The sequence below is a fragment of the Pelodiscus sinensis genome, chromosome 7, assembly GCF_052426305.1.
Source record: "Pelodiscus sinensis isolate ZL-2025 chromosome 7, ASM5242630v1, whole genome shotgun sequence".
NCBI classification, from domain to species: Eukaryota; Metazoa; Chordata; order Testudines; family Trionychidae; genus Pelodiscus; species Pelodiscus sinensis.
In genome coordinates, this window is record NC_143058.1 from 73,753,927 (window position 1) to 73,778,292 (window position 24,366).

Genomic DNA, 24,366 nt, shown 5'->3' on the forward strand with positions numbered 1-24,366 from the left:
GGGGTAGTGTAGACATACCCTTATAGACTAACTGAAGTGTAGGAGCATAAGCTTTCGTGGGCAAAGACCCACTTCGTCAGATGCATGACATGCATCTGACGAAGTGGGTCTTTGCCCACGAAAGCTTATGCTCCTACACTTCAGTTAGTCTATAAGGTGCCACAGGACTCCTCGTCGCTTAATTCGAACTAAGTTAGTTCGAATTAACGTTGTAGTGTAGACATACCCCAAGACAGTTAATTCAGATACTAAAAAGGGATTGGTGTTTGTAAAAGTTCTCACTCAGTCCTGAGCCTCTGCTCAGTGCTTGGGCCTGTACTTCCTAGCCCGGCAGCCCCTTTAAGACCAGGGGCCAGAGGGTGGGTCAGCAAACAAACAGCTCTCAAAGTCAAATGGTGGCCCAAGCCCTGGTTCAGGGCGGGGCAAGCAAACAGTTTTCACAGCACAACTGGGAAGGGGGAGACTGCCACTCAGTATGTGGGTGGCAGGGGGGACACGGGCCCCCCTTACTGCACTGTATACTGTCCCAGGGCCCTAGTGGTGGCAGCCTTGGCATCCACTGGGGTCAGCAGGGAATCCGCTCCGAAGCCTGCTAACACACCTTAAAGGGTGATCAGGTCCACCTGACCATCTCCTGCTTCCCCTGGGCCACTTCCAGACTCCCTCTCAGTTTGTACCTGGTTCACAGGGTCTGTATAGTCCCAAGTTTAGGCATAGGGAGAAAAGGGTCTCCTCCTCAAGGCCTGGGCATGGTGGCCCGGGGCCAGTTGTCCACTTCAGCATCTTCAGGATAAGCCTCTGCTCCCTCTGACAGCTGGCCCCCTACTAAGCTTCTGGGCTCAGCTTTTATACTTTCTGCCCCTCCCCTAGGTCTCTGTGGACTTAAAGGGGCTGGCTCCATCTCAGCCCACCTAGGCTCAGGGAGGGGTTCTTCCTCCTCGGGGTCAATGAGTGGCCAACCCTGCTCACTACAGTGTTCCAAGCCACAATCAAATGAGTGTCAGAGGGATAAATGTCTGGTTAAAAGTGTAGTTTCAGATGAATCTTCTACAGTAAAAAACTCTTTATTTTGTAGAAATGTTAGTGAACACATTTCTATCCGACATTGTACTGTTATGTAAAATGACTGGGTTACTAGGACCTGTAGCTGGAAACTGTTAACATGGGATTTAGATGATGAATCTGGACACTCGCAGGAATGAATTCTCTCGGGGTAGGTCTACACTACAGAGTTTTGTTGGAAAAATGGCTGTTTTTCCGGCAAAACTTGAGGACCGTCCACACTGCAATTGCATTCTTCCACAAGAAAATTGAAAGAACAAAGGGGATTTTCCAGCATTGATAATCCTCATTCTACGAGGAAGAAGCCTTTTTGCGAAGGAGCTTTTTCACAAAAAGGCGTGTGTGCACAGGAAAGAGGGAGTTCTTTCATGGAAAGAGGAAAAAGCACAGGTGCCCTGGTGGCCATTCCATTCATAGCAATCACAGCTTACATGGGAGAGAGCATCCATTCAGTCTGGATGCTCTCTTTCGAAAAAGCAGATCGCTCTTTCCATGCACTTTTGCAGTGTGGACGCTCTCTTTCGGAAGAAGTTTTTCCAGAAGATCTCTTCCGAAAAAAGCTTCTTCCGAAAGAAGCCTGCAATATAGACATAGCCTCATAGATAAGAGAATGGGTAATAAATGAACAGTGCCTGTAAGTTCATGAAAAAAACTTACTGCAATTTAGAGAGCACAGAAAAGATACACAAAGGGAGTGGCACAGCTACGCATAAAAGCTTTTTATTGTCTTTGAACTTGAACTAGAAATATGTATTGCACCTTGTGACCCACTTCATTGAGTGCCAAGTCCTCTTCTGTCAATGAGAGCCAATACTGAATGCTTGTAAAATTCCACCTTCCCATTACTCGGAACAAATACATCCTTCAAAATCTAGAAGAGCTGTGCATAACCCCAATCCATAATAGCAATAGCGCTGAGTTTGAGTGTGTCTCTAGCGCATGTCAGTGGTGCTTAAGTAACCCACTGAAATATAATAGTTTTGGTATGCAGACCCCTAGAACTTTCTGAATCATGAGCATGTAGTCCCTGATTCTACTGAACATTTAAGTAGTTGTTTAAATCCCATGTTCTTAGGTGGTTTGCTGAATAGGGATGAATTTATGCTCACACTTAAAAGAAACCTGAGCATGGTGCATAAATGCTTTGCTAAATCAAAGCCTTAAAGAAAAACTTAAAAACAATGTAGAGAGAGTTTTTGGTTCTCCTGTTCAGAATGTAAGGAGCAGGGAAAACTTAATTAACTTCACTGGTTCTCAGATTACTGAGGCACCTGTTTCAACATGTAAGTATAGGGCCAAGCTGTAACCTTGTATAGAAATATGATACTGTGAGTGAGCCATGAGTGCAGAAGTAGAGATATAATCATGTGGGCTGTACAGTAGAGATTATAATCAAAACAATAATAGAGGTGCTTCTCCCTTAGCATGCTTCTCTTGCATTCTTGGAGCCTATCCCATTGTAGGAGGGAATGTCTCCCAGCAAGCTCCGGTTCTCTCCCTCCCCCTCCAAGATTTTCATAATTTTACTTTAATGTGAAGAACCCAACCTTCATCTTTTTGGCATTGCCTGTGGCCTTGTGCAGTGGGGTTGTGTTAACTTCCATGACCCAGCATAAGGATGAAGAAAATCAGGATCCATAACTTGCTCCGTGGAGCGGATGAGTCCTAGGGCACACATTTGTATGCAGGCCATGACTGATGTAAGTACTAATTAGGCTGGTGTAGTAGTATTCAGCTTCATGTATCTTGTGATCCCATAAAAAGGACTGGACGTTTGCATATGTGGAGCTCATTACTCATCAGTCTTTAGTTAACATCATTGTTCCTTATCTCTTACACATGCAATGTTTGTGTAAATTCAGAAACGTTCTCTTCTGGACCCATGCTGGATTGCATGTGCACCACTGGCTGAATTACAGATGCTGTTTTGACCTTCATTCTTAATTTCCTGTGTGTGGGTTGATTTGTGGGGTATAAAACAGATTGGCTTTTTAGATCACAGAGACATATACACTGCCTGCTAAGCACTGACAAGAATGGACTGGTGGTGAAGAAAATTTGTGAACTTGGTCACACTTACACAAAAGCTGCTATATTTTCATTTGTCATTTATCTTTCATTCATCTCCACAGATTCCAAACTGTTTGGAGCTTTATAGGGTGAAATCAACACCTTTAACTCCTCTGCAAAGCATGCACCAAACAATGCAGTGTTCAGTTCATGTTTGCTACTGTAACTATGAACTGAGCAGAAAACTTCTTTGAAACACTTGATGTGAATTATTTGTATGAAAAATCTTGGAAAAGTAGTTGAACTCCTATGTGTATAATGAAATTTCATATTTTGGCACACTCTGTATTGTTCCAGTAGCCTCATATAAATAGCTTCTATTAGTTAGGTGTTAAGATTTATCAAAGAGATGGGTAGCATTTGCAGTGCACGATGGCAATTTCTCTAGAAGGCATAATTTGTAAAGGCTTTGTAGTCTTGGCACATTAATTTACCTATGGATTTCCTGGAAATAGTTAGTCAATGGGAGGGATACTCATATATATTTTTACACACATACATCCAGGTTGAAATTGTTGATAACTCTATATAACATCTAGGGATGTCTCTTTCAGATTGAGGGTCCCTTGTGCCAGGTGCTGTACAAACACACAACGAAATGATGGTTCCTGCTCCAAAAGGCTAACACAGTCTAAATGTTAGAGGCTTTCATTGACTGACTATTGGGGTCAAGGTGGATGCCCATGACAATGAAAAGGGGACAGGGGAGTATTTTGTAGAAATACAATAAAGCAAATTTGTCCTTGGCATAAGTCAACTTAAGTGGATGGGGTTACATAGTAAGTCTGAATGCGGCCCTTTCCCTGAGAAAGGCTTACTAGACTTTAAATGCTGCATATTTTAAAGATTATTAATATTTTATATGTGACGTTTACATCAGCTAGATCCTTCTTAGATTTGCTTTATGATTGTTAATCATAAAGTGCTGCACAATGGTAATGCCACTCTGTGCTGCTTGTAAATAAACTACTTTTTTTTGTAATAAAGTTATCATGGTAGTGAGATAACAGTTGAGGAGTTGAGCCCTTGGTTAATATAAGCATTTATAAAATTAGCTTGTAGTTATGCAGCAAGTCAAGTAGGTTGGTAATATGGCTATGTGCCAGCTTTTTTCTTCTTCCCTGGTCCTAGAAACTATAGTGATTTTGGAAAGAGAAAAGATGTTAAAAGCCATGAACAAAGTCTCTGTTGTTCGATTAACTCTTCATTCTGATTTCCAATAACTAATAAGCAAGATATTTTATTAAAAATAGCTTTTGTAAAACTGGTTAAAAAGGAAATAAATTCAAATGGGAACTGTGTTCCCCATACTAATAAGTAAAGATAACAGGATGGGAGTGTTCCTCAATCTATTGCCAACCTATTAAAGATAGGAAATAGCATAATACTCAGAATATCCTATGAAAAAAGTAACCTCATGGCCATACACTGTGTAAGCTCTCTTGTTCCATTTCCTTACATTTTGACATCTCTTCCTATTCTGTGATATTTATTTAACCTATTGTAAACGTCTTCGGGATGGGACTGTCTTATTCGTGCATAAGATGCTACATACAACGCTCTTAATGTTCATACTCTGTTGATGGGTGCAGTACAAGAAGCTAGAGTAGTAGTATAAATAACAGGATTCTCCATATTAATGCCACAGTTAGCTATTGATAATTACACTGCCTCTCCACCGGACCGAGTAAGTAGGTAGGAAATGTTACTGACCTGCATAGTAGGGAGAGGGGAATGAAATGTGGCATGCCTTAGAGATGTATAGCCCCTCTTCCATGAGCTCTCAGCCTACTATTGACTAACCAGAGAGAGAGATTAGAATGGATTGACAACTCACTCTGCTCCCTTCTGCTTTAATTTAAATTCTTGCCCAGGCCCTTTGGAGTCTTCAGCTTTGTTTTAGCTGCCTCACCCTCCCTTTCTGTTTTGTGGTAGAGTTGTGCTGTGTTCTTTAAGATGCTGTGGGTCTCATCAATTGTCAGTTTAGCAGTCAAGGAAGGAATTGTTTCCTATCAAGGTCAAATTGGCAGAGGCTTCATAGATTTTTTTTTTCACCTTCCTCGCAGTATCATGGAGGCATGGTTAGGTTACATGGGACTTAAACTTATTAATATCCCAATTTCTGTGAATATTCAACAAATAGTCTGGTAGCACTTTAAAGACTAGCAAAACATGTAGGTGGTATCATGAGCTTTCGTGGGCACATACCATCTACATGTTTTGTTAGTCTTTAAAATGCTACCAGACTATTCGTTGTTTTTTAAGACTATTCTGTACAGACTAACTTGGCTACCCCCTGAAGCTTGTGAATGTTCAGTTCTTCCTGACTTGTGTCCAGTGTGAAGGCAAGGCCCAACAGGCTAGCACCTGGAATTGAGAGAGAGGATTTGGGGGCCTATGGGAAATGAGGAGACCTGAAGTCTTAGACTGTCACTGAGATCTCTGTTCGAACTCATCATGAGGAAGATGAGAGGAAACGGCCAGTCAAGATGAATACTAAGAGAAGGCAGAAGAGAATCTACCCCAAGTTATGGGTTATAGGATAGCAGCCCTTTAGCCTCCATCAGGGACCCATTTAAATAGTTGCAATGGGGAGATGGGAGCAAACAGAACTTCCACAGTGCCAAATTAGTCTGCTGCTTAAATCCACCTCTGCGTCTGTTCTAAGCATATGTCAATATGGCTTGGAAGGGGTTGGTCAGGACATCAGGTGAATGAGGATAGTCTTTCATTTACTATCTCTCAAACTGCTTCTTCCTCGTGCTTAAAAAAATCCTGAAAACTCTCCTGTTCCATGAAATATTTCTCCTTTGTGGCTGCAGACTATTCTGCATATGTTTTCTGTTGCACTGTGCCTGATCACACCTTTAAGGCCAGGATTTACAGTCACCCTCCCTACAGCACTCTGTACACTTCAGGGCGCTCAATTATTTATATATATATATATATATATATATATATATATATAGTGTGTGGCTTTCATGTACAGGCAGTCCCTGAGTTACGCGGATCTGACTTACGTCGGATCCGCAGATACGAACGGGGATTTTCTCGCCCCGGACGACGGGAGCGGCAGACGCCCGGTCCCGCCGCCCCCGTCCTCCGGGGCGAGAAAAGCTGCTCAGCGTCTCCCTGGTCTGCTGGGGGGGGGGGATGCAGCTAGTGCCCCCCCAGCAGACTAGGGAGACGTGGAGCAAAGCCCCAGGCCTGTGGTAGAGCAGGTGGGGCGCTGCCGGTTGGTCCCGCAGCACCGCTCCTTGGCGCTACTGGACCAACCCGGCAGCACCCCAGCTGCTCTGCCCTAGGAGTCCTGATTCAGCCTCTGCTGATCAGTTTCAGCAGCGGCTGAATCAGGACACCTGGGGCAGAGCAGCTGGGGTGCTGCTGGGTTGGTCCAGTAGCACCGAGGAGCAGCCGCGCTACTGGACCAACCCAGCAGCACCCCAGCTGCTCTGCCCCAGGCGTCCTCAAGTCAGCCGCTGCTGAAACTGACCAGCGGCTGACTACAGGAAGCCCCTGCCCCGGGCTTCCTGGAATCACCCGCTGATCAGTTTCAGCAGCAGCTGACTTGGGGATGCCTGGGGTTCTTAAGTTGAATCTGTATGTAAGTCGGAACTGGCGTCCAGATTCAGCCGCTGTTGAAACTGATCAGTTTCAGCAGTGGCTGAATCTGGACGCCAGTTCCGACTTACATACAGATTCAACTTGAGAACAAACCTACAGTCCCTATCTTGTACGTAACCCGGGGACTGCCTGTATTGAGAAAATAAAACAGTTGTTTGCAACACTCTTTCTCCCTCTTTTCTTGGTTTAATCACAGGGAGATTATTTTTGGAACAGAGCCTAGTATAGCATAAGTACTAAAATGTCAGCTCTCTTTACTAACTCGGTATTGGTACAGCAAGTCAAGAGACTGTTAAAATATCAAAATAAACAATAATGAAAGGAGCTAAAGGGTTGGGTTTATCTAACATATGAATAATAATTAAAAATAAATAATCTGTTAGCATGGGGCTTCCTGTTCAGCACTTGCCCATGACAGAGAGCAGAAAGCAGATCTGGTCTCAGCAAGTGTTCAGGTAGATATGGATTGATGTGTATAAGTATGTACCATTTGGGGAGGATGTAATCAATTACCAAATCAGCTGAAAGGAAACTAGCCTGATGGCTCAGTAATATTTAAAGACTAGGATTCATTCTGAGTTTGACCTGCCAAAACTATTTTGCTATGGAAAAGCTTCACCTGTAACATTGGACTGCATCTGAGTGGCATGTTCCTTTTAAAACAAAATTCCAACCCAAGTACTGCTGAAGAATTGTCAGCACATCTCAGCTGATCCATACAAAATACAATTGTCATTCTGTGTTCTTTCCTAATATTTTGTCACATTATCATCAAATAACAATATTTCTCGCTATTGACAGAAGTGTGCCTCTCCACCTTCATGAGGCCAAAGCCATGCCATATCAACCAGAAATCCTTTCATATTGGATGTTAATAGTGACATCTGACTCCACTGTAGAGATTAAATTGCCTTTTCTTTTTATCTCATTTCCCAGTTGGAAAGATACACCTCTGTTGCACCTCTGAAGGGAGGTTGTTAAAGTCATGGCAGATGGGAGGAAGCTATGGGGAGAAGAGGTGTTTATTCTCTGTAACATCTGGGAGCAACTCTCTTTATACTGCACAATGACAGTGGCTCTTCCTATTTGGGCTTGGACATTACGAGCGCCTATTGCTATCCATTTGTAAGAAATCTTGAAAACAGTCATGAATAAGCACGAAGCTGCATTGCTGTAGTAATACATCACCAAGTTTGTAGGATATAACTTTGCTGAGCTATTGTCTTTCAAGGTCAGAGGATCTTCCATTTTGACTTTCAACAGTTACATAACTAAAGCCAGAGAGCTCGTTCCAGAGTGAATTTCAGGTACTGTAGAAAAGAGAATTTTTCACATGGAGAACAATTTCAGGCATCAAAATTAACATTTCACTTCTTCAGGAAAAAGGGATGATGTGTACATAGAAGGGTAAATATACAAACTGTTATTTGTCTGTCATGCACCCAGAAATGGCAACAGTCCGAACCTGCTTATAGCTCCCTCTCAAGAACTTAGATGTACAGAGCATGTTCAGAGTTTGAGAAAATACAAATGCAAAGCTCTGTGTGGTCTGCTCCTTCTAAAATGTGTGGAGTGAGGCCAGAACTACTAATTAGGCATACTAATTGAGTTTCCTAATGATTTTTGAGTATGGAAGACATCTGAAGTACTGAGCCAAGATTGGGTCAAACATAATGAATACAGCATTACTATCTTGCTGGTGTTACTTAAGATGCTGCTAGGAATTTAACATAATCACAATCCTTTCAAGGGTCAGAAAGAAATACTCGAGATGCAAATTGACAATGGGATATCTTTTATTCCATTTCTGACTGTGCAGAACTGTACTACAGTTTATTTTAGTTTCAGAGAGTAAGTGATATAAAAGATTTACGATCTATTTAATGATTAATCCCTCCTCCCCCTGTATTACACTTCTTTACTTATGACATTGCCAGTGATTCAGTGGGGCACTTTGATAAAATTGCTATTACTGTTAGTTATTCTTAGTGTCAAGGTCATAGACTAACTTCACCTATAGATTTAAAAAAAACAGTTTATAACTTTTCAAGAAACAGGCTTTTTGAGCTTAACAGTAACTACAAGAGATTTGTCCACAATGATCAATCTGTCTCTCAGGGTATGTCTAGACTGCATTACTATTTTGGGATACCGGAAGTATCTCAAAATAGCAATGCCGCATATTTTGAATTTTTTTCAAAATAATGGACGCTCTCTTTCACCATCCCTGTAAACCTCATTCTACGAGGAATAAGGGATGGCTCGAAAGAGCACTTTATTTCGAAATTTGGTGCTGTGTAGACACGCCAAATTTCAAAATAGCCTCTTTTGAAATTAAATTAAAAAAATACGCAATTTGCATATATATTTTTAAATTTTAGAGTGCAGTCTAGACATAGCCTCAGACACACACAGTGAGCTGTTACAGCACGCTATTGATTATCATGCTGCTTAAGTTCTAGGAGCATGTGAAAACTGAAGTGGAGAAATAGAGATGCCTGAGCTTCACAGCAGTTAACATAATAGGCTATGACAGTCTTTTTGTTCTTTATGCTAAGCTGCAATCTGGGACTTTCATGGCAGCAGTGCCACCGTGGCACAAGCTGGTGCAGTGTAGATTCACACCCTGGCTGGCTATTCACTAACTTGCTACGTGGCCAAGCCCCTTGAAGTGATAGTGGATAACAAATTATTCTAACATTGATCTCCCCCCCACACACTTTCCACAGCCCTTCTCTGGTTGGGGAGACTGGGACACATGCTTGACCAAAACGTGTGTTGGTAGTTCCATTGAACAATTTGGCCTTTTGTGCATCAGTGCAAGTACTTGCCTTTCACTAGCCAACGCATCTTGGGTTTGATCCTACTTCTGTCTGATCTGTTCAATGGAGAACTTCCCGTTAACTTGAGTGATGCAGGATCAAGCCGATTGCTTAAACATCAATAATATTTTCCAAGGTTTATAAAGAAGCTGAGGATTCCCTGCATACCTAAATCTCTCTCTGTAATCACTGTGGCTGTGTCTACATTGGCATGATCTTGCACCAAAGCGGCAAAAACATGCTGCCTGTCTCCACTGGCGGGGAGTTCTTGCGCAAGAACATTGACGTTCTAATGTGTGAAATCAGGGCTTCTTGCGCAAGAACTATGATGTTCCCGCTCAGGAATAAGCCCTCTTGTGCAACTGTTCTTGCACAAGAGGCCAGTGTAGGCAGGCAACATGAATTTATTGCGCAAGAAAGTCCGATGGCTAAAATGGCCATCAGAGCTTTCTTGCGCAAGAGAGCGTCTACACTGGCACAGATGCTCTTGCGCAAAAGCACATCTCTTGCGCAAAGGCACATGCCAGTGTAGATGCTCTCTTGTGCAAATACTTTAACGCAAGAACTTTTGTGTGAAAGGGTATTTGCGCAAGATCATGCCAATGTAGACACAGCCTGTGAGTTGTAGGTGAACTAAGAATGTAGCACTGGTGCCAAGATGTTTCGGTGAAGTCAAAGGACTAACTACAGGACTCTGTATTTTAAAACATCATGGTCTACCTAATGCCACCTAATGCACAAGGTTTCTCAATCATGTGCAAAATTAAATATTCTGATTGTGTTACGTTAATGTATTACAAAACATTAGCAATTTTAACACAGATTTAATTTTTTTAATCGATTGAGTATGTCGGTAATGAAAATGAGAGATCCAAATCACAAGCTTTATTCATATTCAACTGTGAAGGCCCCCCCTCCCCTTCCTAATTAGCTTAGGCTGGCCTGACTCTGCAGGCCTGGTCAATTAGCCCCAGATGTTCCACTGCCCCTGATTGCCTCAGCTGGTTCTAAACCAGCCCCTCCCTGTTACTCTGCAAACAGAGATCTCAGTCAGAGGCTTAGAGATCCCCTAGCCGCTACTTTTTTATAGCCTTCTGTTCTGACCCTGTCACAGCACACATGGACAAACACCTTCCTCAAACTGCTTGCTTCAAATCCACAAAAATGTTATGCTTTAAATTAAAGCTTTTCTAACCATAGGTTTTATTAAACAAGATTACTAGTAATTCAGGAATAAATCTTAAACTGTCTCATAAAAACAAATATACTAACATTTATCCCACCGTGTTGATTTAAAGAGCTTTAATGCAGAGCACTTGCCATACTTAACAATTTAATGGCGTGTAATAGGGTGCCTGATGTTTTTTCATAGTTTCCACCCTCACTCCCGCTTATGTTCATGTTTTGCAAGGCTTTTAAGTTGTTGTTAGAAAGAATTGATTACATTTTTGTTGCAGTATTATTTACTTTTGCTTGTATGAAAGCTTTAAAGTAAATTTAAAAAGCACTTAATAGATAATGCCTTTAAGTAAATTGAAGGAAGCCACTTCTACCTCAACTATAGAAGTTTCTGTTGCATCCAACTGTATAACAGATTCATCTGCTTTACCACCTCATTATCTCTGCTTTGAATTACATGTGTAGAACACGAAACTTCCTGCAGGCATAGTGTCAACAACAGTTAGCTTTTATATTTATATTCTTCTAGATTTGAAAGATTATTAATCAGAAAACCAAGCTCCCTCTCTCACGGTTGAGTTTCAATAGATGAAAAGGTAGACACCTTTCTCCACCTTCTTCTCTGTCTGTGATTCTCTTTTGTAATAGGCTCTTTCATTAGGGGTGCTGGCACGCATGGTAATGAGGTCAGCACCCCCATGCTCACTGGGGTTTATAGTTTGGATCAATGGCTTTCATCAGTCCCATTATGCACATTTGTGCTGGGCTGTTGCTTAACCTAAAAGTACAGGTTAGAACCAAATAATATTTTGACAAGTGCTTTGCAAACTCTTATCTTTACCAATGCACCTCATTTCTAAGCTGCAATTACTCTGCTGCTCTTTAGGGATGATATTTTCCCCCCTGAAGTAAAATACCTCTGAAATACACACACTGTCCCATGATGCTCTCTGAATTTTTTTTTTTTTTTAACATTCACTAATGATCAGAAATAAAATTGGATTTCAAGTACAGTGAGATCTGGATACACAGGTCTCCTAAATGTTTAAACTTTTATTCATAAATCTGCAGTCTGGTGCCTTCTAAATCACGCTGTGAGGTCATCAGCAAAAGGTATTGTCTCCCTCATGGCATGGCATACAGTTTATCTTAATCTTAAAGGGAGAGTGAGATTTTAGTTTATACCACAATGTAAAGGCCCACTACTTTACATTGTAACAAGTATGCTGGTCTGGGGCTTACCCCAAAGCTCATTGAAGAAATGGCAGTCTTTCCATTGGCTTTGGATCATGCCCATATTTGATATCTTTGTTAGGAATAATCAATGGCTGGTTAACCTGCTAGAGGAAAACACTAGCGATTTAAAATCTTCACAAGGTGTGCAGAGTCTTCGAGTTTTCTGATTATAGTATATCTGTGAAACTATGAAAGTGAGAGTCTGTATATTGATGCATAATACAGACATTAACAGTATTGTGTTCGTGGAAATACACATACACAACCAGACATCTGCTAGCTGTTCCCTTATTTTCAGTTCAGGTTTCAGATAAGCTTTAAAAAAATGTGAATTAGGTCTTTACCACAGAGCTGTCAGATAACTTTTATGTCTGCCTGTAAGGGAGCAATCTGACTTTCTCTCTTGAGCATACATCCTTTTCAATGTTGGTTTGGCCAGAATTCCTTGGTTGCATCTTATGACTGATCAGAGCAATTGACTCAAACTGAATCTTCTAATATGTTGCTGGATTTCATTGTGTTACAATGTTGTGTAATACCACTTCACAGTTCTATGCTTCTTAATAGAATTGAGGCGTCAATAAGGTCTTGTATTCTGGTCAGTCATTCAACATTTCAAACGGGCTGCTTTTTTTCCCTATTGGCAAAGAGTCATAAAAACCAGTGCAAGCTATTTAGAGATTTTTATCTTCATACTGTGATATCATTTTTGGAAACCTGTCTGAGAAGTCTTTCAGTGGCACTCATTGATATAAGAAAGCAGTAGCTTCTGTTGTCATGTTGGCCCTGTATTGGGACCATTCTTGGGTTTGGTACTGAGTTGACATGTGGACACTTTTGTCTATAGGTCAGTCACATAATCATGACTTGTCTATTTAAGTGTATTTTATGTTATCCAGTGTTTTAGCAAATAATTTCTTTGATCACTAGTTGGTTGGCCTTTGTAAAATTTTCCATATACCATCTCTTTCTCTCTCCTGCAGACTTCCACCATCTGTGCCTTTTTTCAGAAACATTTGCACCATGTACCTTGTTGACGAGGATTGTGCATGCTGAAATTTGTGCTACAAAAATTTTAATTTAGTGGAGGAAAGGAAGATGCAGATGGAACATCTAGTTTTCTCAAGAGAAGTATTCAAGAAGCCCATAAAATACCCATCATAATTTAAAAGACAGAGCATAATAAAATATCATATATAGGAATGATCGATGTCATGGTAAGTTCAATAAGATCTTAGAAACCTAAAAATCTTCCCCTTTGTGTGTGAATGGTAGATTTGGGCCTCCTGTTGGCATCCATGGGATAAATCTAGTGTCAATGTAAATCTGAATTTGACTATTGAAACAGGTAGCATTCTCTGGCTGAATTTAGCTAACAGATTATTGTGTAGACAAAAGCTCTCTGGAAGGCTAGAACTCCTTTGTACTGTTATATGCACAGGATAGATCTCCATAAAATATGTCCAGTTAATATGGGTGCTGATGAAATGACTTATTTGTGGATGTTTACAGAATGGGTTACTCCCACGCTGTTGTGCTTTTGTCCTAACTTAGGAAAGCTTCTCTATGCAGGAAGAACATAAGCATGTGAATCAGTTCACTACTTCCTTTAGAGGCTGAATGAACATAAGAATGGCCGGACTGGGTCAAACCAAAGGTTCATCTAGCCCAGGAGCCTGTCTCCTGACAGTGGCCAGCACCAGGTGCCCCGGGAGGGGGTGGAGGATGGACCAAAGACAATGATCAAGCAATTTGTCTCCTGCCATCCTTCTCCAGCCTCTGACAACCAGAGGTCAGGGACACCCTTTCTATCCCCTGGCTAATGGCCTTTTATGGACCTAACCTCCATGAAATTAATGGAGATTGCCTATCTCTTCGAACTGGAAGGGACCTTGAAAGGTCATTGAGTCCAGTCCCCTGCCTTTGCAGCAGGACCAAGTACCATCCCTGACAGATTTTTGCCCCAAAAAGCTTCCTCAAGGATTGAGCTCACAACCCTGGGTTTAGTAGGCCAATGCTCAAACCACTGAGCTGTCCCTCCCCCTATAAATGGGAGCATAGGACGGGGAGTCAGAACACCTGGGTTCTGTTCTTGGGGCTGCTACACATTTTCCTGTGTTATGTTAGACAAGTTATTTAATCTCACTGGTTATATCTATGCTGCAATTAAAAACTCGTGTCTGGGCCATGCCAGCCTATATCGGGCCGCAGGTCTTGGGCTAAGGGACTGAAACACACCCCCTCCCATTACAGGGGCCTGGAGCCCAGGCTCCAGACCAAATCGAAATGTCTACATTGCTATTAAACTGGCCCTGAACCAGCCCTGTTGGCTGCCACAGGCCAGCTCTGGGTGATTAATTGCCCGCAAAAGCCAGGATGATACATATCTAGCTCAGAGAGGTGTTTTTGAGACATAATAAATAAATGTTTTTGAAGCATTTGGAGAGGGAAGTGATCAGGAAAAGTCAACATGGATTTGCCAAGGGCAAATTCATGCCCGACCAACCTGATTGCCTTTATGACAAGGTAACTGGCTTTGTGGGTATGGGGGAGGTGGTGGATGTTATATACCTTGACTTTAGCAAAGCTTTTGATACAGTCTCCCACAGTATCCTTGCCAGTAAGTTAAAGAAGTATGGATTAGATAAATGGACTGTAAGGTAGATAGAGAGCTGGGCTCAATGGTAGTGGTCTCGGCTTGAAGTCTGGTTGGGGGTCGTTATCAAGCGGAGTTAAGCATACAGTTAATTGACAGGACAGAGAGCTTTTGCTGGTAGAGTTATTCCTCTCCCCACAAGGAATAACTCCTTTTTGCGCTACAGCTCTTGCACAAAAAGGCACATGGGAATGCTCCGGAGGAGGTTCTTGTGCTAAAAGAACCTATCAGAAAAAGCACAGGTGCTCTGATGGCCATTCTGCTAATGGCAATCAAAGCTTTCTTGCACAAGAGCATTAACATATGCATGCTCTCTTGTGCAAAAACATATCACTTTTGCAATGTGCTTTTGAAGTATGGATGCACTTTTGTGCAAGAAGATTTGTGGAAGATCTCTTCCGCAAAAAGCTCCTTGTGCAAAAATCCTGCAGTGTAGGCAAAGCCTTAGTGTTTTGACAGGTCTGATGAGGTGAATGGTAGGAGTATTGGCAGTATTGCCAGTTGAGGTAAAAACTGGACCCTGTGATTATGGATTGGTTGATATTCTCTTTAATGTTAGTGGATGTGGGAGATTGACTGCTAATGTGTGCCTGGTTTTGGATGAGGAAGGAGTTAAAGCAAAGGAGGAAGAGAACCATATACATGACTTGTAAGAAGATTATGCTGGAAAAGCATAGGCAGTTATGGGAAGGTCACTGAATAACTGTATAGACAGAAATAACAACAGCTAGATCTTATATATAGTGCTTTTATTAGTAGATCTCAAAGAGCTTTATCAAAGAAACTGGTATCTTCATTACCATTATACAGATTAGGAAACTGTTAAACAATGAAAGTAGTATTAGCAAAGAGGTAAATAAGATGATGACTTACCCAGTGCCATCTAGTGTAAGAAATTTCTGTAAGAGTTAGATAATGGAATGGATAACTTTTCTGAGCACAATAACTATAAATATGGAAAATAATTGGGAGAAAATCTGAACACCTACACTTTTACCTCGTTGGAGAAGAGATGTACTTTTATCTTAGCATTGAAAGAAGTTTTGTGCATATAATGTAGTGGGGGGAAAAGGAGTGTTTTGTAAGTAGCTTTGTCCCGTCTCTTTTCTTTTTCTGAGTGAATTCAGAACACTTTAAGAAGAAAATACTGCCTATTTAAATGTTATCTGACTATGGTAAAAAGTGCAAACCACATTTTTATCTGAATTGACCATTTTCATTCTCTTGCTATTCTGTTGAGAGGAAAAGAAGTAGATATTCTAGCTTCTTGTGGTTTGAGCTTGGACCCTGTTCTGAACAAAAGTCCCAGATTCTGCGTTTCTGCTTTAGACTAAAGTCAGATTAGGGATATCTGATGGTAGAAATGATAAACTGCTCAATAGAAAACTATATATCTGCTTTGTGCCTTGCTTGGCAAACCTGAATTAAAGTGGTTATCTTTTAGCTGAGTCAGAGAGAAAAATAAGATTAATAGTAATTATTTTTACTTTTGTATTAACTGGGTTATTTTGGGTGCTTTATTTTATATAAAGCAGTAATTACTTTTTCCCAGGTGGAGAGAATTAGTGAACATTGATTTAAAAAAAAAAAAATCTCAGCATGGGTAACTATTTCCTCTAGTATAGGATTTTTTGATAAGAGAAAACTTTCTTAGCTGATATACATAGAATTTATAACCCATCAGAATCCACTGATTTTAGAGAAAGCTGCATTAATTCAAGTCAATGAAACATATATTGTATGAAACATATTAATGGTGTATTGGGCAGCTTTTATATGATCAACGAGTGCAGGATAAGTAGGGGTAAAAATCCACCAAATGTTAGCCTTCCATGCGCTACTTTAATTGTTTTACAAAAGAAAGGCTGACTCAGATTTTTGGTTTAATTTGGTGCTTCTTTTTGCTACCCACAAAGATATACTATATGGGTGTGTCTAAACTACATGGCTCCATTGACGGAGCCATGTAGATCAGGTTGATCGGCCGAGGGAAATGAAGCTGCGATTTAAATAATCGTGGCTTCATTTAAATTTAAATGGCTGCTGCGCTGAGCTGACAAACAGCTGATCAGCTGTTTGTCGGCTCAGCATGCTAGTCTGGATGCTCCCGCGCCGACCTGAAAGCCCTTTATCGACCTCCCCGTTATACCTCGTAGGATGAGGTTTACCAGGGATGTCGATAAAGGGCTTTCTTGTCGACAGGAGAGTGTCCAGACTGCCCCGATCTGCCAACAAACAGCTGATCGGCAGAGCGGAGCAGCCATTTAAATGTAAATGAAGCCGCGATTATTTAAATCATGGCTTCATTTCCCTTTGCTGAACAAACAAATCTACATGGCTCCGTCGACGGAGCCATGTAGTCTAGACGTACCCTATCTGTGCTTATTTTATTTGAGCAATTAAATAGCTTTATTATGTTAGAAAATGATAGATGATACTTTTATTTACTATTGGGTTCTGAATTTGGATGGAAATTGCAATTCAGTTTAAAATGCACAAAAATTATAAATTTTGTTTAGTTAATTTTTAATTAATTTGAAAACACGTTTTTCATTAGTGCTAAGTGATTTATTAAACAAAAGACGTATTATCTCTAATTAGTGAATTGAACTGATTACTGTCCTTCAGATTTTATAGAAGTGGTAGATCTCATCTTCTCACACCTAGTTTCTATTGATAGATTTGAAGAAAAACACACATGCTTTCCTGCTTTTTTTAAAAAAAACCTCCCAATGAGTTTCTCAACTGTGAGTGATTTAATCATTGAGCTGAACTTGCTGAATAAACCAATATAAAAGAATTAGTCTCTTTAAAGAAGTGGAAAAAGCTACAAGCTGATTTAGCACATCACCAAAATCTGGTTCCACATGCTTAGCCTGTTACTTCCATCAGTTCGTAGGTTTGACTTTCTTTAAAACTTTGGCTGCAAAAGTACTACTTGATACAATTTAAAAAATAATAATTTAAATGATTTTGGTAGCTGCTTGTAAATGTGTCATTTAAAATTAAACTAGAATTAATTACTTTAATTTAAAATTTAAAAAAACTGAGATTTAAATAATGTGATTTGTATATTAGATAATAGTTTATCTTTCTTTGTCCTATATGGATATGTAAAATGATTGGAACAATTCTGGTCTTCAGTGTTTTTTAAAAGACCAATCAACACCTCTGGGTACACTTTCAAAACTTTTTATTTTTGCTGGTATTTTCTGTATTGCTCATCTCCCATGTTTATTTTTTAATTTGGAAGATTTGCATGAATACAAGCTCTTCTATTTCTTTAGCATTTATTTACCACTATGACATCAAATTTAATAGCTATGGCAATGGTTGACATAAAGAATATAACTTCATGTGGGAAATAAACAGTAGGAACAAATAAAATTCTAAGTAATCAAGACTGTTTTCTTCTTGCAGCAACAGCAAAACAAAGAAAATGAGAGAAGAAGGGAAAAAATATGAGAGCAGATAGTTTTCTAAATGTAAAGGATGACAGCTCCTTAAGGGCATGTCTACACAGCACGGCAAAAGTCGAATTAAGATACGTAACTTCAGCTACGTTAATTGCGTAGCTGAAATCAAAATAGCTTAATTCGGCTTTTTGGCGCTGTCTACGCAGCAGGAAGTCGAAGGAAGAACACTCTTCCTTTGGCTTCCCTTACTCCTCATGAAATGAGGATTACAGGAGTCAGAGTAAGAAGTCCTCCATTTCAAAATAATGGCTTGCTGTGTAGACACACTTTATTTTGAAATAACATCAGTTATTCCAAAATAATGCTGCTCTGTAGATGTACCTTTGGAGTCTCATACTTGAGAGGTAGCCGTGTTAGTCTGAATCTGCAAAAGCGACGAGGAGTCCTGCGGCACCTTATCGACATGCATCTGACGAAGTAGGTCTTTGCCCATGAAAGCTTATGCTCAAATAAATCTATAAGGATTTATAGTCTAAAGTCTATAAGGTGCCACAGGACTCCTCGTTGCTTTTGCAGATTCAGACTAACATGGCTACCCCTCTGATACTTGACACCATACAAGGCACTGCATTTAGCTGTATGGAGTGGAAATCCATCAACCTCGTGAAGATACTTGTCTTGTTAATTCTCTGCTGGTGTATAAGGAAATTGCTCATATCAGGTACTTGGTAATGTTACGTTAATTAGTCAGTGTTTTGTTTTTCGGTTATTTCAGATAAACTAAGTCAAAAGTATTTTCTGATTTCACTAGTAGATAACCCTGAGCATAGTTGCTATGTTTCATGCAGCTCCATGTTAAGCAAATTGTTCAATGTGAACTTGAATATCTGCATGTAATTCCTGCTCAAATTAACCTCCCCTCTCATCTTTTTCAGCTCTGGTCTCTAGTATCTTTACTTTCAGACCATGCCCCTTTCTCTTCCTCAGCCCTTTTGTTTCTTCATTTATCTGCCGTCCTTTCTCAGATTCCCCTCCATATGCCACTGCCTCCTTCCCAGAAACCTAGCAGAGAGAGGTCACCTAGCAGTCTAAATCCCCAGCTGCCAGGGAATAAACCGCAGCTTCTGAATGCAAGGGTGCGGTGAATGCAGGAGAGCACTTCCCAGTGTGTTTGTGTCTTGTAAGCTGTGTTCTCTTTGCAGGCCTCCCTCCCCTCCAGTCTGGCCTGAAATTGTTTAGCTCATGGAGGTTTTGAGCGAAAGGTGTCATTTTTACAAATGTAAAACTACTGTATACCTCCTACATAAATTACTGTAAATAGTCACATCTGATTAAATCTGTGCTGCAATATTTAGAGCTTTAAATATGCTACAAGAATATTAATTTAAAAGAATAGGAAATTTCTAAGATAAAAATATGTAACCTAAATTACCATATTTGACAGCATGATTGTATTAAGAAAAGTATATGACATATCTCTGGTTAGCAGAAAAAAATAAAGCTCTAAAATAAATGTTGAATTTCGCAGTTAAAAAATAAAACCACAAACTACTTAAAATGTCAAAACATTTTAAACAATAGTTTAGTGTGTTAAAAAATTGTGTTAATTGTGTCATCAATTATACAATGAAGCAACTCCTATTTTGAAAGTTTTTTTCATTCTACAGTGTACTGGCACTGGTCATGACTAAACTAACACAACATGCACTGTGTTAAAAAGATTAATAGCAAATTTACCTCTTATTTTACTTTCAAGAAAGACAGAGCAGGGACATCAGGGCAGTCCAGTGGACTGCTCTGTCACTTCTTGAGGAATTAACCTGATCTAGCTAAGACAGGGAAACATTTAGTTCATTAAAAATAATCAGAATGAATTGGCCACATGAGAATAGTGTTTTAGTGGTCTGGCATATTTTGCTGTATCCAGCTGTCCAAATTTGGGCAACTTTCCATTGTTTAAACTTAAAAAACAACAAATAGTATGGTAGCACTTTAAAGACTAACAAAACATGTAGATGGTATCATGAGCACAGCCAGAGGCCCAGACTGAAGTATACATAGGAAGAGAGCCTCCAAGTCATATGGGATGCACTATTGTAACAAAGTTATAAATGTAGAACTTTTGTGGCTTAGAGCTAAATAGAGGAGTTTAGCATTCAGTACTGTGCTGTTAATCTCTTATGTTTGTAAGCACTAGATTTATCTCATAGAAGTTATATAAATGAAATGGAAGTAGTGAGAAAATTATTCCATTACCTATATGTTAAAATTCTGACCCAATAGCTGGAAAGTAGATTTTTTTTTTAGAAATATTTTTCATGTTTTCAGTTCTTATAAACTAAAAGCCATCTGAGGGCATGTCTACACAGCAGAGTTATTTCAGAGTTACTAGCGTTATTTCGAAATAACAAAGTGAGCGTTTACACAGCAAGTGTGTTATTTTTAAATAATAGAGAAATAACGGGCTTCTTGTTCTGACTTTTGTAACCCTCATTTTATGAGGAATGACGCCTGTTTCAAAATAGTTATTTCGGAATAGGGCGTGTGAAGGCAGTGCAGCTGGAGTTATTTTGAAATAAGTGGCATCCAGGGCTTCCCACAGGTGCCCTGTTGGCTACTCTGTCCATACTCATTCAAACTCTATTGTTCCTCTTCCCCTGTCGCTCTTAAAGCTGCAGCCACAGGGGAAAGGGCTTGTGGCACAAGGCAGGCTCTGTTATTCCTGTGCCACACAGCAGTGCCTTGTTCTGCCAACCCTCTGCCATGGCAGACTCCAGCACACCATCTGAGGCCTCCCTGAGTAGCGCATGGAGAGAGGAGAGGATGTGCCCTGCAATGGGCTTCAGGTCCTGTCTCTGCAGAGCCATGAGGGCATCCTGCAGTAACTGCAGCAGGAGGTGTGGCATGGGGTCTAAGAGCTGTTGACTGCTGGGAGTATAGATAAGTGTTATTGGTTTGTATGTTAAACCCTGCTCTATCTTCGACATGTGAGTAGTCCCCATTGGCTTCAGTGGGACAGTTTATGTGAGTAAAGTGAGCATAATTTTAGCCTATTAACTAAAAAATGCTGTTCATTTTTATTACTGTACATCCCTGGGTTTGAGTGGGATCCTGACAGCAAGCATTAGAAAAATAAAGAGGACGGGTGAGGATAAAAGCCAGTAAGTGTTAGAAGGAACAAAGTACATTAATAATACCAATAGCTGCTTGCTTGTAAAATGCGTGTCAGTGAGAGAGATACAAACATTCTGAATCATGTAGGTGAGTTGAAGGCTGAGAAGAACGAACAAGGTTTGCATTCTGCCAATTTAAGTTAACTAGATATTCTCCACTGTTCTTATAGTGTAGGAATGAGAGAAGAAGTTTTCCTGGAGCAAGAGGGAGTCTTGCTGCTTACATGCTGCAAAAGATGGGTCTGACACTTTATTTATTTCTGCAGATCTAGAAAAATTACACAAAGGCTACTATGGTACCCTCCAGGCGCCTTAAAACAAATATTTAAAACAATAAATTACAATAAAGGCAACGGCCAGCAACATTCTCAACCATATATAGCAATTGCTAGTCCAGCCTTATAATTGGGGGGTGAATGGGGCATGCAGAGGAAAGGGGGGGAGGGATATGCCTTCCCCTATCATATTGCCTGAATGACAATCCTCCTTCCCAGAAGTGGGGGAGGCATAGTTCAGCTGTTTGAGCATTAGCCTGCTAAACCCACAGTTGTGAGTTCAGTCCTTATGGAGCTGATTTGGGGCAAAAATTCATCAGGGATGATACTTGGTCCTGCTGTGAAGGTAGGGGACTGGACTCAATGACCTTTCAAGGTCCCCTCCAGTTATAGGAGATAGGCAATCTCCGTTATAAATAAAGGGCTAGGTGTCTTGAAGAGCAACAAATGGTGAATTGTTTTGGATTTTGTTCCAAAGAGAGCCTGCTGCTGAATGGTTTTGCCACCAATTCTCTTTCAGGTTGGGGGGGTGGCAAGTTGAGCGCCCCTGCTAATTATTAGTTGCAGTAAGTATGGCATAGCGGGAGGAAGGGGATTGTCTCTCAAGCAGGTCAGTCCCATGCTAGCATTTGGAATGCTTCAGCTGCGTGAGCATGATGCAAGTTCAAATGGACAAGTTCTATGCAGAGTTCCTAAGGCCCTCCTGTAAGCTTTGTGGTGTCAACTAGCAGATGAGTAGCTGCAAGGTGATGGTGGGTCTCCACGCTCCGGCATTTGTCCTGAAGAGAGGATTTATACTGGATAGGTGCAAAGGATACCTCTGGAGAATAGGCTGTAGGATTGGTGATGGTGCCCAGCAATGTTCCCTTTAAGATTTTCTATCCATGTGCAGAATACATTTTGTTATGTGCACCAACACATGTGCAGGTGTGCACCACCACTAGAAACACATGCTGCTGGCTCTGGGCACTGTGGGCGCTCTGCTAATCAGCTGGGCAGCATTTGAATCTCTCTTGGGTGCATGCACAAGCGCTCAGCTTGTAGGGAACACTGGTGCAGTCCCACTGGCCTTAATGCCCACTCTGTGCTTTGAAGTAGCAGTTGGGATGGGAGAGCTTAGGAGGGCAGATCTTGTTTTCCCAGTTCCTCTTATGGGACCTGGAATGTATTTAGGACATATGAATTTTGTCCCTTGATAAATTGCACAGCGTCGACGGAGCCATGTAGATTTGTTTACTCGACAAAGGGAACTGAAGCGGCGATTTAAATAATCGCCACTTCATTTAAATTAAAATTGCTGCCACGCTGTGCCGATCAGCTGTCTGGCGGCACAGCGCTGTAGTCTGGACACTCTGCGGTCAACATCAACGGCATTTATCAACCTCCCTGGTAAACCTCATCCCACGAGACATAATAGGGAGGTCAACAAATGCCTTTGATGTCAACCGCGGAGCATCCAGACTACAGTGCTGTGCCGCCAAACAGCTGATCCGCACAGCGCGGCAGCCATTTTAATTTAAATGAAGCAGTGATTATTTAAATTGCTGCTTCATTTCCCTTTGCCTACAACCCTAATCTACATGGCAATGTCGACCGAGCCATGTAGTCTAGACGTGCCTTTGGAGTATAACTCAGTTCTGTGTTTGAAGCTAGTAATTCCAAGATGTTAGATACTCTAGAAAGAAACTTCTTTGTTTTTTTGGGGGGAGGTGGTGGTAAACAGCTGTATCATTTTATAACCGCCCCAGCCATTGCTCACTCCCTATTGTATCTCCATATTATTTAAATAACGTTTCCTGTCTGGATTACTCTGCTAGGAATCATGCATTATTAAGTTAAAAATAATACGCAGATGGAACTAAGACTTGGCAAGTGCATAGCTATTCAGTATTTGGTAATAGCTATTCAGAAATAGTGTTGAGTATCTCAAAATACTCTATAAAGTTAGCGGACTAATGTGTGCAAATGATTTTGTAGGACATAAATATGTGACTCGCAGGTTAAAGCCATCTCATGCAGAAAACAGCTTGCTGGTGCCGTGACTTAAGGAAGTGATGCATGGAAATTGTTAATTTAAATGTCACCATTTAGAAAAATCAAAGGCCAAATCATTCAGTTAGAACACTGATGAGCCCTCTGCTTTTTTGCCCTGCATATTATAATTCCCTATAGCACTACTATCACTGTTATTTATTAAATAATGATAGCATCTAGTGACCCAGTCGTCATGCTGTCTGCGTTCTATTGGGTATTAAATAAATAGTCCCTTTCCTAAAGAGTACACAATTTCTCTCATATATTTATAATTACATTCACGTATGACAGTGCATATTTACATACTGTGGTGTATATATTATGTGTTTTATATATGTATTGTGTGTACGCATGTGTGTGCATGAATTGGAATGTATAAACATTTTGCCTGAGTGCCTGTGGGCATCAATGTACCAACCACACATGCTACATTAACTTTGCCTATGTCATGGCACTAATACATTAGTAGGATTGAGCTACTATAATACTATTTGATCACCACTCAGCAGCACTGACATAATAGGAAAGAAAAGCCATCTCTGTTACCCTTTGCATTCCTGTGCTAAATTCAAGTCAGCAAGGGTATGTCTACACTCCCACCCTAGTTCGAACTAGGGTGGTAATGTAGGCATACCGCACTTGCAAATGAAGACTGGGATTTGAATTTCCCGGGCTTCATTTGCATAAGCCGGCCGGCGCCATTTTTAAATGCCGGCTTGTTCGAACCCCGTGCCGCGCGGCTACACGTGGCACGGGCTAGATAGTTCGGAATGGCTTGCTAGTTCGAACTATCTGTATGCCTCGTGGAATGAGGTGTAC

The 24,366-nt window shown here is 40.7% G+C and overlaps 1 protein-coding gene across 7 annotated transcripts in view; it reads left to right on the forward strand.

Moving 5' to 3' along the window:
- The window catches only part of PLCL1 (phospholipase C like 1 (inactive)), a 319,441-nt gene that overhangs the window by 144,819 nt on the left and 150,256 nt on the right, over positions 1 to 24,366 (forward strand). For 2 of the 7 annotated variants that reach the window (XM_075934260.2, XM_025182042.3), the window contains exon 2: positions 12,977 to 13,210. The exons of 4 other annotated variants lie outside the window; for them this stretch is intronic. In XM_075934260.2, the coding sequence (XP_075790375.2) occupies positions 13,196 to 13,210 (15 nt within the window). In that variant the 5' untranslated portion in view covers positions 12,977 to 13,195. Of the gene's footprint in view, positions 1 to 6,770; positions 13,211 to 24,366 lie in introns of those variants that run through there. One more of the 7 variants, XM_075934259.2, reaches the window with a different exon arrangement.